Source organism: Prionailurus bengalensis, chromosome X (assembly GCF_016509475.1).
Source record: "Prionailurus bengalensis isolate Pbe53 chromosome X, Fcat_Pben_1.1_paternal_pri, whole genome shotgun sequence".
In the NCBI taxonomy this organism is placed as follows: Eukaryota; Metazoa; Chordata; class Mammalia; order Carnivora; family Felidae; genus Prionailurus; species Prionailurus bengalensis.
The window spans coordinates 18,520,255-18,539,595 of record NC_057361.1 but is presented as its reverse complement, the minus strand read 5'-3'; the positions used below and the strand labels follow the sequence as shown (position 1 = coordinate 18,539,595).

Here is a 19,341-nt window from a genome sequence, read left to right as displayed (position 1 = left end):
TACCCTAGGCCACACAGCTAGTAAATGGCAGACCAGGGATTTAACTCCAGGCACTTTGATTCCAGGGCCTGCGTTCCTAACCACTACACCAAAATGCCTCTCACACCGTCTCATCTACATCTTTGACTTGGAATAGTTGCCAGTCTCACTCAGGCTCTCTTCCTAAGGAGTTTTGTGCCCTGGTGATGCTCTTCTCAGCAGTGACAGTTCTCATTCTGACCCACAAAGTAATAGCTACCCCTCACAGGGAACCTACTTATGCAGCAGAACATTATGCAAGGTGCTTTTGCATTTGTATACTTGTCCTTGGAATGTGAGTTCCACTTGCCTTTCCCCACTCCCAGAGGCGGCTCCAAGGACACGGCCTTGAGATAGTGATGAGGTGTTGAGAACACTTACACAGTATACATGACTGAACCTAGTTATAGCCTCTATATAAACTTTTAAGATTTGGCGAGCAGGTGCAGGGATGCACTCGTCTTGCTGCCCTAGTATGTAAGCCCCTTGGCTTATTAAACTACCACCTACCAACCTGGAGTGGCCTGCCTCTTCCTTCACTCCCCACCCGCTGAGCATGGGGCCTGGTTTCAGATTACCCCAGGAAGCTTCTGAGAAGCTTGCAAACCCACAGCCAATAACCAAAGGGAAGCTAACCAAAGCTGCACAAGATCAAACAACTAATAAGTAGAAAAGGCAGAATCACTCCAAGGCCTGTGCTCTTAACCCCTAGACAATATGACACCCCCCCCCATATTCTTCCCCCTTCCCAACCAGCTCTGGGAAGGAGATCCCATTGATTCTTCAAACCCACAACTCTTCCTCCAGTGCAGGTGCCTGACCAGGACCTTGCAGAGCTTTCTGGGCCCAGATGTCAGTCCAGGCTCGGATTCCCCGTAGAACACTGAAGAAATCACTGAACATCTTTGAGGCTCTACGTCCTTTTCTGCAAAATGGGGATAAACACCATCTACTTCATAGGATCACTGTGGAGCTTAAAATATAATGTACAGGAATGTGTCAGGTGGAGCAATATTTTTAATTATCATAGTAATAGTGAGACCATTCAGCATCAAAACAATGTATAAGACGGGCTGAAGCATATGTATTTTCCTGCATAGCAACTGGATCAATATGCTTTGGATGGCCACATCTTGGAGCCCAATGGGGAAACTTTATCATTAAAGCTTTCTCTCACTTCTGAATAAGCTTATAAAAGTCTGATGTTCATCTACAAAGCTAGGACTTCTTCTAGATATGTGACTTGTCAAACTACAATTTCAGGAAAGACCTGTACCTCAGAACCTTACTTATTTAACAAACTAAAAAACTGCTTTTTCAAGAAAATCTAGTAAGTGGTAAAAATAGGGGGTTTTGTGAGGAAGGAAAGTTCTTTATCAGAACTATATATAGGAAAGGAAGTAACACTGGTTGTGATTAGAAAGCCCTGTGGTGAATATATCTACTGGAAAATACATGTCCCAAAATATCAGAAAATAAAAGAATTATTACTATTCCTCCATCAATAGCTTACTTCAAATATACAGTCCAACTCACAATAAATTATGGAGTCATATGTATGTGCACTTAATCTGCCAAAACACTCATGAAGTTTAATGAAGTTAACTCCCAGCAGGCAGATTTATTAGTCGTCATTTAATAGGAGTGAAGCACATAAAGAATGTTTAACAACAAACATCATGCATTTTACATTAGAACATGCCCACTAATTGTAAAATACTCAATTTGCTTAATTCTTTCCTTTATGATAAAATTAGACCGAATCCAGGTCCATTTGCTTTATGGTACCCACTCAGCTATGCATTCTTTCTGACACTTCCTTTAATTTGAATCTGCTCTAAATCTTGTGATACTCCTGGCATATTAAGGCTCATATCTAGCCAAGGAATGAATCAAAAGTTGGTGCTTTCTGGCACTACCCGGTTTAAGTGCTTGGGACTTGGGTTAGTTGAAAGGCACAAGGCCAGTAAAACTTGCCAAAAAAACAAAAACACAGTATATTTAGCACTTACTGCTTTGAGGTCTTCATTAACATAAGTATCATTCATTATAAACTCAGGATAGCCAACTTTTGCCAAAACAGCTCTTGCCTATAAAAATGAAAGAAAAAAATGATGTCAGAGTCTCAGCACTCAAATCATTAATAATCACACAACGTAGGAATGCAACTTTCATCTGAAAACTCTCTTTACTGAGTATCTACTACACTATATACAACCCACTGTGAAATGCAGAAAAAAAAATCTACTTTTTTTTAATTCAGTCCCTACCCTCAATACATTAACAGTACAGTGAATGTAACAAACAAATATATAGTAAGAATAAAATACAGGTTTTAAAACAAAGAAAATATTGTTATCAAAGTCCAGAGCAGAGACTAATTCCTCATGGGAAAAAGGTTTAATGTAGGTGACCAAACTGATCCTTAGAGAATGGTTGGGACTTCAAAATGCAGAAGTGAGATGAAGAACATTCCAGGAGAGCAAACAAAAGGGGCAAAGACAGGGCCCAGGAAAGAAGATCATGGCACAGAGAGGGGGGCGTAGCTTGCTGTAGCTGGACTATAAAGTACTAGGAGGGGAGAGCAGTAACCAATGCAGGAAAACTGGTTTGGGCCAGTTCACAGGGATTCCTGAATGCCATGCGAAGAGTCTGTATTTTATTTTATAGACAGGAGAGGACAGGGGCGCCTAGGTGGCTCAGTTGGTGAGGTGTCCGACTTTGGCTCAGTTCACAATCTCACGGTTTGTGAGTTCGAGCCCTACGTCAGGGAGCCTGTTTGGGATTCTCTCTCTCCCTCTCTCTCTCTGCCCCTCCCCTGCTCACGCTCTGTCTCTCTTTCTCTCTCAAAAGTAAATAAAACATTTTTTTTAAAAAGTCAATAGATAAGAGAGAACTAAATATTTTTAGCAGGAGTCAAACAAGAGGAATCACCCTTCAGCAAGATTACCATGCAACACTGAGAATGATGCTGGCCAGAATGCCAGAAAGATTGGAGGTAGAGGGTCCAAACTAACGTAAGATGCGTCACAACCATCCCTTTGATAGACATACTAGTTACTCCCTGTGTTCTGCAGCATAAAGAGAATGAATAGAGGAAAAATCACCTTGGGCCCATACAAGGAACTTGCATATTAGGGACTGGCAAACCATGGGCCAAATCTAGTGTCCCCTCTCTTCCCCACCCCACCTCCATCTGTTTTTATAAAGTTTTATTGGAACACAACCACACCCGCTCATTTACACATATCTGTGGCTGCTTTTGCACTACGGAGGCAGAGTTGAGTAGCTGGAACAGAAACTCTGTGGCCCACAAAACCTCAAACATTTACTATCCAGCCCTTTGTAGAAAAGGTTTGCCAACTCTTGCTCTAGAGAAACTTTACAATCCCATGTGAAAATATGTCTCTCTCCTCTCCCCAGATTCTAGATTTCATAAAAACCAAAGAGTGGCTTACTCAAAGAGAAATTAGGGATTTACCCAGATCTCCCTGGGATCCCTTTTATTGCTTCTCCACATCCCTCCCCATATCTAATGTTCTTTTTCTTTTTGTGGCCAGCACATCAGATCTTAGAAGGCCTGCCCTAGGGCTACTGGAGCCCCTGGCCTGTACTCAAACAGTTCTTTCCTGGGAGTTCATCTACCTTCGGATCCTATCCCCACCCCCCACCTACCCCAGCAGCCTTCAGCCAATGCCTGGCTGTAGCAGGAGTAGGAAAGCCCCGCTATTTTGCCTCAATTTGGGACAAACTGTGAGGTCTAATTTGCACTCCAAAGTTCCCCTGAACAATCAGGCTGTTTGAGACTTCCCCTAAAATCACACCCTTGGCTGTCTCTCACCCTTCTCTGGCTGGCTTCCCCTATTCCTTTGCTGGTTTCTCTTGGGAGCACTTGCAGAATAAATCCTAAATCACTTGCACCCAAATCCTCATCTCCAGCTTTGTCTCCAGAAGACCCAACACTAGACACCAGGCAACCCCAAACACACTGGTTTTATTTGAGCACAGCAAAACCAGTGACCTTTGCATATTGCTCTTGCTAATGAGTTTTTTACCTTTAGTCCCTTTCAATTTTCCTCACTCAAGAAATAAACAGAATAACATAATACATTTTCCTTATCTTCCTTGAGATAATTCAAATATTAAATATCAGTAGAAACTTGAAACTCAAAGACTCAGAAAGGATTTTACAAGTGCCATAAGACACAGTCATAATGGATTTTGTCATTCCAGCCTCAAATATAGCACAGATCAAATTCCGCCTTCAAAAACCTGTGAGTTACACTGAAAGCCTGATGTGATCTAGAGAACAGATAACTAGAGGTTACAACTCTCCCCCAACGCCACACAATGCCTCCTATGCCCATAAATTCCCTTGTTTCAAGACTGTTGTAGTAGTGTTTCCCTCATTGCATTTAAGTCCTCGTTGCATTTTATGAGCTCGCCACTAGTCACTTGCGTAACATAGAGCAAATAAAGAGCTCCAGATAGTTTCCCCAAAAGTGAAGAGATATATAAGCTGGGTCATCCACAATCATTTTCTGAACACTGGTCTTCCTGGAGCATGCTGATGAATTATGCATTGTTTTTCAAACCTCGCGTTCTGGGACCCCCACTGCACTATGGAGCTTCACAGAATATATTACCTTCTACACTGTACATGCAGGTCATTGAATCCTTTTTTTATTATTTATTTAGCAATACCAAGACTTGAAGATGCCAGAAGAGAGCTACAAAGAATCTGTAATTCATCTCCCAAGGACATATACATAGAATAAGATAATAAGACTAGTAGCAACATTGCCAACAGCTGAACAGAGTGCTCTTCTTTCCAAAATGTGCCCTTTGTGTATGCCTCCATTCAAACTCCAATGGTCCCTCTGTCAGACAGTTTGTTGTCAGTTCCACATCATCCCACCCCGCCCCATTCTACATTCTTCTCCGAGAAGCTTCAGAAGTCCCTCTCCAGAAATCCCATGGGGCGTGGCTCCACGTTAGAATCTGTCAATGAGAACAACTTATAGGACATTGCAAAGGTAGAAGGAGACAATATTTATTCACTTCATTGGGAGCTATGGGCAGACACAGAGCCATCTGCGCATGGCAGAGGGAGCGCTGTGCCAGCAGCTTCCAGGCAGTCTCCTGAGAAGACCCCTTCTGTGTGAGGGCAGCAGTTCACTGAGAGATTGTGGCCTTTGCTCTCCAGCCTTCCCAACAGTTGCAGAAGCCTCCAATTCCCTGTATTGTACATCTTCTTCCTTGATACACTTTGAAGGGCATTCATGTTCCCGCATGAACTCTGATACACACTTTAAGGCAAACAGTGATTACATCACCTTTTTACTTTTCATGAATGAGATAAATGAATACCAACAGCTTGATGACTTGCTCAAGAGCAAAGTATGGTGAGACAGGCCTGAAATTAGTTACCCCATGGGTTGGTGACACAGACAAGAAGGAAAGGCAAGTCCCAATGCAAATACTGAGAGAATGGTGGTATAAATAGGTAACAGACTGCATATTATGTTCGACAAGGAATATTTCCTAGGCTGATTGTGACTGATCAAAAACTCCAGAGTTTTCTGTAACCACTGCATGCATTTGCATTCCTTATTCAGACAAAGTTCTGGAAAGGGACTGCTGCATGTGACAACCAAACGTCCTTCCTCAATGGAGTAGGCTCAAGCCACTGCTGATCTTCACCACCTCTGTGACCTTGTGCAAAGTTCTTACTTTTCAGAAGCAGGTATTTCCTGTTGTCTACTGAATATCCATTCTACTTTCCTTCTCTTAGTATCAGACTCCAATTCTGTTCAGGATGACAAAAGAACAAACAAAAAAATAGCTGTATCACCTAGCTTCCTTTGCAGCTAGAATTGGCTATGGAATGAGATTCTGGCTAATGGCTGTGTTCCACTTCCAGGAGTCCATTTTTAAAAAAGACAGATTTGGCTGGTTTGTGTTTTCTTCCTTTGGTCCAGGGTTTCTAGATCTCAGCTCTATTGACATTTTTGAGCCAGATAATTATTGTGGAAGGTGTCCAGTAGACTGTAGGATGTTTAGCAGTGTTGTCAGCTTCTTCTATGCACTAGATGCCAGTATAAACACCCAACCCCAAGTCTGGACAACCGAAATTATCTCCGGTTATTTCCAAAAATTCCCTAGGGGAAAAACTGCCCTGAAGTGAGAACCACTGCTTTAGCTTTTCCTCTTCTTTCCTATAATGCCAATTCAATGCCAGAAGTAGAGCAGCCATCTTGTAATCACAAGGCATGAAATGTGAAGAAGATCTACATGCTAAAGATGCTGGAATGACGGGTTGATGGCATCTGGAGCCCAGCATATCAGCCCTGAACTTCCTACCTTTCTCCTCCATGACATAAGGAAAGTAAACCCCTTATTTGTTTAAGGCATGGTATACCATGTTTTCCATTAGCTGCAGCTGAATGTAACCCTAATATGCTCTCCTTTTCCTCAGATGCAGTCTGAGAAAAATATAGGGCCTACTTCAGAGGGTTGTCTGCAAGGATTCAGAATGACACATCCTGTAAAGCACTTTTTTATGCCTTGGTCCTGAGTAGACGATGAATAAATGCTAACTGCAGGTTACAAACAGAAAGTAGAAACGTGACTTCTTCCAGGGATTTAGAGTAATTGTTGTGTGCTTATTTAGAGGGTCCTTCAGGTAAGGCCAGACCAGATCACACTCTTAACCAAATGCCTGAACGCCCCTGAGGAAGACTGTCACTCTCTTTAATCAGAGGTCCAGTTTCAGAGAGCCATGCAAAGTGGGGAGAGAGAAAGGCTGGTGAAGCAAGCCAGTAGTCAACGCGGAGACAGATGTGCCCGTGAGATTCTTGGAGCATGGTGGAAGATTTTCCAAGCAAAGCCAAACTCTATGCATGAGCCAGGAGAACCCAGACTATTCACACTTCCAAAAAAGTCTGGGGACTCCTTTGAGGGCCACTGTTCACACACCTTAGAAAATGGACACAAGCAACACTATGAAAGCTAATTCTAGAAAAGATCAAAGAAAAAGGTTGCCTTTCGTATTTGCCATACTGGTTTCTGCCTCCCTCTCCTTTCTGTCTCCTGTATCCATTCCTCCCAACATCTAGCAGGTCCTGGGGGTGTTCATACCACTTGCTCCCTGACCATACCCAAACTGGCCTCTCCTTGGCAATGCACTGGCTCCAAAGTCATCTCCCCTTCCCTCACCATCCATCAAAACTGTTATTCCCTTAAGGCAGCTAATCCATTAGCTGTCACTGAGGCCTCAAACTAATGTTTAATAAAATGTGAGTGACTAATAGCAATCTAATGTATTAACCCTGAAGAAAGATCTGTATTTAAAACAGTACTTCATTAACCAAAGGGATAAATCCAATTATAAAGGAGGCTTTTATAGCTAAGAGAACCTTCTTTCTGCTACTACTCAAATTAAGCCAATGGCCTATTCCATGTAATCACCATTGTGTTCCCCACATGCAACACAATGGCAGGCACACAAGTGATAGACGCACACACAATAAATGTTGATTCATATAATGAGTAATTTGGTTGATAAACCACTCTGACCAATGTCAACAACAGTATCAGAAAATATGAAAGGTTACAGTCTGCCACATGACATTTAAGGCTGCTAATATCAAGGCACATTTCCATATTAACTGATCTTACCATAGGAGGAAAAAAGTAGGGGAAAAAGAGACTTTGTCAGAACCAAGGGAACTTTCTGGAAAATGGAGCAATGTTTAAAATCCATTGGAATTGATTCCTGAGGACAACCAAAACTGTCTTAATATAAGCTATTCCAATCAATCAACAAATAACTTATTGATAAAGTACTCTAAGGCCAGGATTTTCCTTGGCTAACGAAACATAAAAATATATAAATGATCCATGGTCTCACTGTATTTGTATAATGGAACTGAGGAAAAATATTCTATGACAACTTGCCATTACTGCTACTACAAAGTAACAGCACTGACTTAATTTTCTGAACCTGTCAGTTTCTCATGTGTAAAATTGGGTAATTTTACTTCTAATACAAATACAGTAAAACAGAGAGTTGAAAAGAAGTATTTGAATAATAAAGGAGCTGGGAAAAGAAAAGTTGAATCACCTAGATCAAGGGCGAGCAAACTTTTTCCGTAAATGATCAGATAGTAAATATTCTCAGTTTTGCCAGCCATATGGTCTTTATTGCAACTACTCCACTCTGCTATTGTACCTAGGAAAGCAGCTGTAGATGACACACAGATGAACGGCTGTGTCTGTGTTCCACTAAAATTTGAATCTCATATAACTTTTATGTATCATGATATATTCTTATTTTGATTTCTTTAAACCATTTGAAAATGTTAAATCCATTCTTAACTTGTAGACCATACAGAAATAAGCAGCATGCCAAGCACAGCTCAAGAGCCGTAGTTTGCTGGGCTGACATAGACAATTCAATAAGAGTGGAATGTTCATCAAGTCGCCTCAATTGGTGGCACGGGGCCTAGTACACAGTAAGTGCTCAACAATGCCCGCCCAAGTGATTCACACTGAACAGTGCTGCGGGCGGGGGGGGGGGGGGGGGGGGGGGGGGGAGGGGGGGCAGGGGTATGTGCATCTGCATGCATTTTTAGCTACTTTTTATTTTGTTTTGCTCTTTGCTATTACTAACATGTACATACGACAAATCTTAATTGCTTAGGAGTTTATTCCTTGCCCTAAAGTCTTAGGGCTAGAGCTCTAAAAAATTACAATTAATCCTGTGGAGACAACAAAGAGTTCATAAAGTGAGGATTATTCCATTGAGAGAGAGAGAATAACTATCACAGATGAACTCAGAAAAACAATGAACATCAGAAATTTAAAACACAATGTGATTTAAACACATAAGTCACCCCTCCTTCCCAGAATTTTCCACAAGGTACACTACAACGTGACAGTGCTGGTGGGAAAAACAGAAACAAACGTAATTCTGCTTTACTTGGCTGTGACAATGAAACACTGTCTAATTTTGACACAGATGACCAAACTGATTTAAAACTGGTCAGGAGGGGTGCTTTACTCCTGAATTTTCAAAGCCACTTGGTATTAAGCTGATTGGCAGAAAGCAAGATGGAAAGCTCATTTGTTTTAATCCCCACCGACTTGGCTGTTTTGGAGAGTCAGGTAAATTCTCAAACATCTTGCATGTATTACATCAAAGGGATCACTTTAATCACTTAATTAAACAGCTTTGTGTTTCTGCTTCCTAGTTAAGTCTCTTAGCACATTTTTTTTCTTTTTTATAAATTTAACCAACTTTAAAAAAAAGGAACACGATGATCAATTGCCCTTTTACAAACAATTTATAGCACGATTTTTTTAAGCTTGCAATGGCTTTGAAAGCTTCAGTCAGGGGGCACCTGGGTGGCTCAGTTGGCTGAGTGTCTGACTTCGGCCCAGGTCATGATCTCACGGTTCATGGTTCGAGCCCCGCGTCGGGCTCTGTGCTGACACCTTGGAGCCTGGATCCTGCTTTGGATTCTGTGTCTCCCTCTCTCTCTCTGCCCCTAACGCACTTGCATTCTGTCTCTGTATCTCTCAAAAATAAATAAACATTCAAAAAAAAAAAAAAAGAAAGCTTCAGTCAGGCTTAACCACACTGAGGCCTCATTCTCTCTGATGAGTTCTGTAATAACGATTAAACATCAATCAAAATTCTGAGCTTTAAGCATCCAAAAGTTCAGGAGACCGTACATGAAATTACACTATCCTTCAAAACAATGGCAGTTTTCATAATACCAAACAAATGATGGACTAGTGTAGATGCCTTGGCGGAAGATATTATCCTAAACAGAGCTGACGGTATTGATGAAAATTAGCCTGGGGAACAGGCTTTAATATCCTCTGGGGCTATCTGGATCCCACAAATAATAACAATGCATTTATCTGAAAAATCAAATTTTATCTTCTCAGTAAGAATGGCACTGATTTATTAGGAGTCTTCGAAAACTTTAATTCTGCAAATTGCTTTTGGGTGTGGTTCACAGGCTCATGCATCATGCTGGGGTGGAAGATAAGTTCAGCGCCCCCCTAAATCAGAGGGCTTTATAGGCGCAAGTCACAGCTGTGATTTTACAAGAGCTGGAAGCCAGGAAGGCTCAGATTTTGGCTCTTCCATCCTAAACCCTGCCTGAGTCATGTCCCAGTGGAGCAGACAATACCCATTTCTCGTGAAACACAGACAACATTCTAGGAAGTATTCCACATCGCAAACCAGCTCCATCCATCCCTCCTCTTGTTTTGAAAACTCCAACTCCATGTGTCTTGGAGGTGGGCAGTTTTTCCAGTCTGAAAAAGGAAAACTACACACGCACGGGTAAGCTATAGTGTAGCCAAACTGGTGCTGAACATTTCCCGGATGTCTTTGTGATGGTCCCCTCACTTGGATGAGTACTGCACCCAACAGAGTTAAACAAACAAAAATTTGGATGTTCTTAGTAAATAAATGGAGCAGGTAACAGTGATAGAGTTAAGAATCCAAAACTATCCAAGGATTAATCCATAAAATAACATATCCCCCTGAGGGTAGATAGGGGCAATATTACCTTAAAAACAGAGGGAAGTCTCATACACTCCCTTTAAAACTGAACAGGAAGAGTGACAAGATCATACAATTTTTTAAAAAATCAGTGTCTTTTTATTACTTTCAATCACATATAGTCAATTGCTAACAAACTTTTTGCAAACACACAACAGCTGCTAAACCTTCTCAAATGAATATCCTAAGCTTCAATTAGCTAAATCCATTTGTCCAGACATAGCCAAGATGAGAAAAGCCCAAGAGCTGGAACAGTCCTATATTGTACTCAGGCTTTTATATGGGCCAAAGTCACAAAAATTTTTTCTGTCACCCACACAGGGCTCTACATCAGGTCAGCGACTACAGCCCACAGGCCAAAACCAGTCCACCACCTGTTTTTGTAAATGGTTTTACAGGAATCTGCTGAAGGGGTGCACAATATGCCACCATGGCCTAAGAATTCTTTTGAACTGGAGGTATTTGAGAATCAATAGATGCAGGAATAGGCTTTCTCTACACTCCCCTTATTTGCTTAAAAGCAGAGCCTTCCAGAAGAATTCCACTCTCATGGAAGCTTCAAGGGAGGCTTTCTATGCCAGAGGAAATGACTCCTATAACCAGAGATGAGATTGCATAAACAGACCTCACTAAAACAAACTGTACTTTCTATTAGTTTCCCCCATATATTGCTCAATCATTTCCCACCATTTACTGCCACTTGAAATCCTAACCCATTCCCATTAAGATGGTATTTAAGCCCCAAATCTTCAATGGGGTTCTCTGAGCTACATTTGCTGTGGGTTCCCATCTACTTAAGGGAATAAACTTTGTCCTTTTTCTTGCTAATCTGTCTTTGGCAGTTTAACTCACAGGCCCCAAACACTGGACCTCAAAGGGTAGAGGAAAACTTTTTCCTCTCCAACAATAGCCAAGCTTATTTGTCTAGTGGCCTATGTCCATTCTCAAGCTCCAGCTGCCAAGCTGAGTAACCACAAAAGAGACCACAGGGCCTATAAAATATTTACTACTTGGGTCCTTGTAGAAGTAGTTTGCCAACACCTCTTCACAATAAAAGCTTCACAGATTTTTCAAAACTAATAGTAAAGATAGCAAGGGGAAGATAAGGGTCAAAGGTTAAGTTTTTGAACAGTTTCATCAAGATATAAACACGTGACTCAACATAAGGTTTCATGTTTTGTTGAGGTAACCACCTGAATTTTAAAACAGGGACAGCATAAAAATATTAACCAGAAGCAGGAATTAATACCATGGAAAAATCAATGTGCTTCTGGGGGGGAAGAAAAACTGCATGGAAATTATTAAAAATCACTTTCAAATGTCAAAATTCAAAGGGCTTAGAAACACACAAGCAACATCCAGTCCCTAACACGTAATATTTCTCAGGTAAATTTAGTCAGCTATTTAATCCTCCTTCAATTATTAAGTTACTTATTTAAATGGAAACCAAGTTGGAGATTAACTTTAAGAAACATATCCTACTCTCTCATCAACACTGCAAATGAGTGGGTCTTGTGGTCATTCTTTTTTTTTTTTAATGTTTGTTTATTTTTGAGAGAGAGAATGAAGGGGGAGGTGCAGAGAGAGGCAGGGACAGAGGATATGAAGCAGGATCTGTGCTGACAGCAGAGAGCCCGATGCGGGGCTTGAATCCCCGAACTGTGAAGTGATGCCCTGAGCCAAAGTCGGATGCTTAACCGACTGAGCCACCAGGTGCCCCTGTGGTCATTCTTTCCATTAAGGTTTACCTGTGACATAAACAATTCTTTACTAGCCTAAAAAACTTCACCTCCCTCCCTCATAATGTGGGGGCAAATAGCATATGAGATAACCTTGCTGAATGATTAAACGAGGCCAATGTGAATTGTCACATAGTTTTTCTACAAGAGAGGGATGCCACACAACCAACGCCCATACCTACAGCTCACAACTTTGACACCATAGCCCTCTAGTTCAGGGCTTCTCAAAGCTTTACTTTTAGACTGGCAGTGGCAGCAGCACTTGAGAGCTTGTTAAGAATGCAAAAATTCACAGACCCACCTCAGACCTACTAAGGCAGAACGTCTCAGGACTCCGCTCCAGTAACCCGCATTATAACAAACCTTACTGTGAGGCAGGGTTTCTCAACCTTGGCACTAATGACATTTGGGCCAAATGATTCTCATCTGTGGGGGTCTGTCCTGCACACTGTGGGATGTTTAGCAGAATCCCTGGTCTCAAGCTACTAGATGCCAGTAACTCTCCCCTTCCCCACGTCACAGTTGTGACCAAAACTGTCTCCAGACCTTGCCAAATGTTCCCCAGGGGTACAATGTCACTCAGTGTTAAGAAGCAGTATGGTAAGGGATTCTCCTGCATGCTCAACTTTGGGCTAGATTGCTAGATGCTCTATGTTGTGATACTTGCCAAGGCTTCTAGAATCACTTCTGAGACGCCTGCCATGGTGGTGTCCATCCATAAGACAAGGGTTCATCCCCCCTTCATTATTGCTTAGGCATCCCACTGGTCACCACCACTCTTACACCAACAGGAGTACTTTATGAAGAAAGCACCAGGCTCTCTTCCAACAATTTCTGACTGTTCACTGGGCATCTGCAGTTCAATCCAGTGGCCAGTGCCACCTAAATCCCAGGATGACAAGGGCAAAGAATTGATCAACCATTGGAAAATACTTTACAATGACAAGTCATAATACAAATGTACCCCAAGATCTCAGAGATGTTTAGATTAAAAGTTCTAGTAACTTTTCTCTCAGTAACATGGCAAATCTATTTTAAGTACTTTGAAGCATCTAAAAAGCCATGTTAATACAATTACAGTTCACTGAAAAATTAGCATGCAATCCAGTTTGAAAGCTAAAATCAGTCATAACAGGGTAATATTCCATTTAATTATAAAGATTAATTCAACCTTCATTCATTTGTGCATGTGTTTGGTCTTTTCATTTTTCAAGTAACACCCGAGATTCAAATACCATCTGGTAGAGCTGCCACATGAGCGTCAGTAGCATCTATTAGAGTTGCAGATTTCACTTCAAAGTACGAATGATAAAAGGACAAGGGGAAGGAAAGAAAACAGAGGTGGAAGCAAGAGACTCAATTAAAAATGAGGTGTTCCATCGACCTGATGGGACTATAGCCCTAAATCTCCGTTGTCCCGTGCCATGCCACCTGCACAAATGGTCCCAAATCACAAGTCCTGCTATCCCTATTTTATTTTCTGCAACAGCCAGGCGAAGATGCAATCAGTGTTGCAAATAACAGTACCAAATCAAACTATGACATCCTCTGTGTTTTTCAAAATGTATGCTACAATTTCCTTAAAATTTGGCCAAAGTCATATGGTGATTAAAACTGACCACTTTCTTCATAACATCCATTCAATATTCAGCCTTTTTTTGAAAGACTAATAATCGCCAAACAAGTGCTGCATATTGGAAAACGTCTTTATAAATTTTTATTAAGCTATAACATACACAAAGTACACATACGTTAAGTGTACAAATCAAAAACATTTTAAATGCACATGCAGGCCCCTTAGTAGATCCAAGACAAGATTTAAAACAATTTTAAGTATCCAGAAGTCTCCTTTTGTGCCCTGCCAATCAATAATCCCTCTACACCCAAGATAACCATCATTCTCACCTCTATCTCCACAAATTAGTTTTGCTTGTTTTTATTTAATTAATTTATTTTAAGTAGGCTCCATGCCCAACGTGGGGACTGAACTCACAAACCTGAGATCAAGAATCACATCCTCTACTGACTGAGCCAGCCAGATGCCCCTGGTTTTGCCTGTTCTTAAACTTCAAAAAAAAAAAGTGTGTATTCTTGGTGTCTGGCTTCTTTCACTCAACAGTACATCTGTGAAATTCATCCATGTTGTCGTGTATGGCAGGAGCTGAGATACAGAGTTTAATAAATTGCATTCCTGTCCTCAAGGAGCTCACAGTTGATCATATATGGAGAACAAAATGCAAAAGGAAGGAAGGAAGGAAAGGAGGGAGAGAGGGAGAAAGAGTGGGAGGGGATAAGGGAAAGGAAAGGGAAAGGAAAGGGAAAGGGGAGAGGGAAGGGAAAATACTACAAGAATATAGAAGATGGGATGGGAACAGATGGGAAGAGAAGCACCTTGTGAAAAGGTCGTCTTCAAAGAGGAGATCCCAGAGCCAAAATGAATTAGTAACAATAGAAATAACATTTTAAATAATAACAAACACAATGCTCTTTGTTGAATCCCAACTATGAACCAGGTACTAGGCTAAATGCTTCATTTCTTCATCAGATATAAATTCTACCTCAACAGGTAGGTACAGAGCCTTCCCATGTCACAGCTCAGGGAGCTGAGACTCAGAAAGGGTATATAACTCTCCCCATGTCCTGAAGACATTTAAGGGCCAAAAGTAGCCTCTTAGCCCAGATTCATTTAGCCTTAACCTGACTTCAAAAGCCCATATTTTCACCATCTTTTGAGGATGAAAAATAATATTCTATTATGTAAATATTATTCATTTTTATGAATCCAAATGAACTAAATAATGTGTAATGTACGGACCACCTCTGCACCAGTAACTGTATTCAATATGCCCAGACAAATAACTTTTTCAGCTGTAAGAACGACAAGATGCATGTAGACAGAGTTTTAAGTATACCTTTGAGAAGCTTCTGGGGCACCTGGATGGCTCAGTAGGTTAAGCACGCAACTCTTGGTTTTGGCTCAGGTCATAATCTCACAGTTCATGAGATCGAGCCCTGTGTTAGGTTCTGCGCTGACAGCATGGATCCTGCTTGGGACTGACTCTCTCTCTCTCTCTCTCTCTCTCTCTCTCTCTCTCTCTCTCTCTGTCTCTCTCTCCCCCTCTCTCTCAATAAGTAAGTAAATAAATAAATAAATATTAAAAGAAAAGAAGTCATTTCCATCCCTGGACACGTGGGTGGCCCAGTCGGTTAAGTGTCCAACTCTTGATTTCGGCTCAGATCATGATCTCACCATCATGAGATTGAGCCCAGCATCGGGCTCCATGCTGAGCATGGAGCCTGCTTGGAATTTTCTGTTCCTCCCCACCCCCGGCTTGTGTATGTGTGCACATGTGCTCTCTTTCTCTCTCAAAAACTGGAATGAATGAATGAATGAAAAGAAAGGAGAGAGAGAGAGAGAGAGAGAGAGAGAGAGAGAGAGAGAGAGAGAGAAAGAGAGAAAGAGAGAAAGAGAGAAAGAAAGAAAGAAAGAAAGAAAGAAAGAAAGAAAGAAAGAAAGAAAGAAAGAAAGGAAGGAAGGAAGGAAGGAAGGAGTTACCTTCCCTCCCTAAAAATCATAGCATTGAGCTTTTGGTTCTGGACACCAATGTAACTAAATTTTCACAGGCAGACCAAGAGTTTGCCAAGGGGGGAGGTCAAAACATAAAAAGAAAGGCAAGAAAGTATTTCCAGTCTAGAAATATCAGAGCATCTATTTTTCAGACCAACCAAGGTAATGAGGTAAATAAGACTCCACCAATAGAATGAAAGTTGTAGGGAGTGGGTCCCCAGGGAGAGATTATCAATCTCAAGGAGATCCACTGGCAAAAACCACCCTGAGAAAAAGAGTCTAGCATGAGCATCCCTGACCCAAGATTTCTGGCCCTTGTCCTCCCATTTCAAAAGACAAATAATATCTCTCCCTTAAGGATTTAAGTACGGTCATAACGACAAATGAGAAGCAGTTTCAATTTTGAACCAATTAAACTTAAAACTTTCCTAAAGCTCAACCCTAACTAGCTTTGGGATTAGAAATACAAATATGCACAAGCCACAGATCAAGAACGTTTGAATCCTACCCCAGAAGACCTTGAGAAGGAACACGGGCCTTCTGAGCAAAGAGTCCTTGGTTCCAAAATTGGGTCCCCCAAAACTCACAATTTGGTCCTGCATCATCTGTTCTTGAGGATATATCATCAGCAACATGTAACTTTCTGCTGCCAGAATAGCCAGACCTATGAGGGTGACATATGTCAATGTGAACTGCTTGGGCCCAGGTCCCCTGTTGCTCTCCAGAGTACCAGTGGCCATCCCTTCAAACTAAAAGCTCCAGAGGTAAGTGGTGGAAGAAAGAAAAAGGAAATGCGACCCAAATCCACCATAGTTGCTTTGCCACCACAGTTCAGCCCTGGTTATTTATTCTACGATGCCCATGGGTCACATTTTGGAACAAGTCTTAGCTCTGTTTTGATCTACCTCTGAAAAGGCAGTCTAGGGAAGGAAATCAGAAAGGCCACCTATACTCAAGGAAAAGCAATGAGCCACAGCCAAGGGACAATGTGCATTGCTTGTAAACAGCAGCCTAAATGTCATCATCAATTATTCATCATTCAACAAAGCAAATGAGTAATCTCTTATAAAACTACTTAATTCTTACTCAAGATTTGGCCCAACAAGAGAGAAAAGCAGCAAGGTGTTGGTCAAAAACTTGAGACTATGAAAGCTCTAGATCAAGTCGGCAAGCCATGGCCTGCAGGCCAAATTCCAGCTGCTGCATGTTTTTATAAATAAAGATTTATACACACAGCCATATGCATTTGTTCACATATTGTCTGTGGCTGCATTCATGCTACAAGAGTAGACTTGACATGGCCTGCAAAGCCCAAAATATTTACTATCTGTTCTTCTACATGAAAAGTTTTCCAACTCCAACTCTATACTTTCAGTACTCAAAGTGTGGTCCATGATCCGAGCACATCGGCCTCACCTGGGAGTTTATTAGAAATGCAGAATCTCAGGCTCCACTCCAAACTTACTAAAAATCTGCATTGTAACAAGGTCCCTAGGAGACTGTTGTCAACATTCTAGTCTGAGCAGTACTACTCTAATAGGGCTCTGCTTCTCAAACTTGACTGCCTCATTATTATAATAGCCAAGATGTGGGAACAACCTAAGTGTCCAACAATGAATGAATAGATAAAGAAGTTGCGGTATGGCACAAAAACAGACACATAGACCAATGGAATAGAATAGAAACCCCAGAACTAGACCCACAAACGTATGGCCAACTCATCTTTGACAAAGCAGGAAAGAATATCCAATGGAAAAAAGACAGTCTCTTTAACAAATGGTGCTGGGAAACCTGGACAGCAACATGCAGAAGAATGAAACTAGACCACCTTCTTACACCATTCACAAAAGTTAACTCAAAATGGATAAAGGACTTGAATGTGAGACAGGAAACCATCAAAAGCCTAGAGGAGAAAGCAGGAAAAGACCTCTCTGACCTCAGCCGCAGCAATTTCTTACTTGACACATCCCCGAAGGCAAGGGAATTAAAAGCAAAAATGAACTACTGGGACCTCATGAAGATAAAAAGCTTCTACACAGCAAAGGAAACAATCAACAAAACTAAAAGGCAACCTACGGAATGGGAAAAGATATTTGCAAATGACATGTCAGACAAAGGGCTAGTATCCAAAATCTATGAAGAGCTCACCAAACTCCACACCCGAAAAACAAATAACCCAGTGAAGAAATGGGCAGAAAACATGAATAGACACTTCTCTAAAGAAGACATCCAGATGGCCAACAGGCACATGAAAAGATGCTCAACGTCGCTCCTCATCAGGGAAATACAAATCCAAACCACACTCAGATATCACCTCACGCCAGTCAGAGTGGCCAAAATGAACACATCAGGAGACTATAGTTGCTGGAGAGGATGTGGAGAAACGGGAACCCTCTTGCACTGTTGGTGGGAATGCTAACTGGTGCAGCCACTCTGGAAAACAGTGTGGAGGTTCCTCAGAAAATTAAAAATAGACCTACCCTATGACCCAGCAGTAGCACTGCTAGGAATTTACCCAAGGGATACAGGAGTACTGATGCATAGGGGCACTTGTACCCCAATGTTTATAGCAGCACTCTCAACAATAGCCAAATTGTGGAAAAAACCTAAATGTCCATCAACTGATGAATGGATGAAGAAATTGTGGTTTATATACACAATGGAGTACTACAGGGCAATGAGAAAGAATGAAATGTGGCCCTTTGTAGCAACGTGGACGGAACTGGAGAGTGTGATGCTAAGTGAAATAAGCCATACAGAGAAAGACAGACACCATATGTTTTCACTCTTATGTGGATCCTGAGAAACTTAACAGAAACCCATGGGGGAGGGGAAGGAAAAAAAAAGAAAAAAAAAGAGGTCAGAGTGGGAGAGAGCCAAAGCATAAGAGACTCTTAAAAACTGAGAACAAACTGAGGGTTGATGGGGGGTGGGAGGGAGGGGAGGGTGGGTGATGGGTATTGAGGAGGGCACCTGTTGGGATGAGCACTGGGTGTTGTATAGAAACTAATTTGACAATAAATTTCATATATTGAAAAAAAATTAAAATAGGTGAAATAAATTTGATACATAGATAACAAGTATCAAAACTAATTGGTAGGTACGTGTATGTTTATTATGTTATTCCTTATACTTAACCATGCTTTGCCATTATCATAAAAAATTAAAATACTTAACAATGGGATAAAACAATAAAAAAAGACTATTTAAATTTGTAAATATTTTTAAAGTAATTTTTTAAAAACTTCATTTTCATGCTTCTCCAAATCCACTGCCAAACTACAAAATTGAAAGTGAGTTTGCATATAGAATTATTTTAGATGTCTTCTCTACACTTAGTAGTAATGCAATGTCACAGGGCATTTTAACACAATGTATTAAATGTTTGAATTTTAAAATTACAAAAAAAACCACAACTTTTATTCACATTGTGG

The 19,341-nt window shown here is 41.1% G+C and overlaps 1 protein-coding gene across 1 annotated transcript in view; it reads right to left on the bottom strand.

Annotated features, from left to right (window-relative positions):
* PHEX (phosphate regulating endopeptidase homolog X-linked) overlaps positions 1-19,341 on the bottom strand; it is a 245,623-nt gene that overhangs the window by 77,895 nt on the left and 148,387 nt on the right. Inside the window, exon 13 of the mRNA XM_043570128.1 lies at positions 2,031-2,108. Coding sequence (XP_043426063.1) covers positions 2,031-2,108 — 78 coding nt within the window. The remainder of the gene's footprint in view (positions 1-2,030; positions 2,109-19,341) is intronic.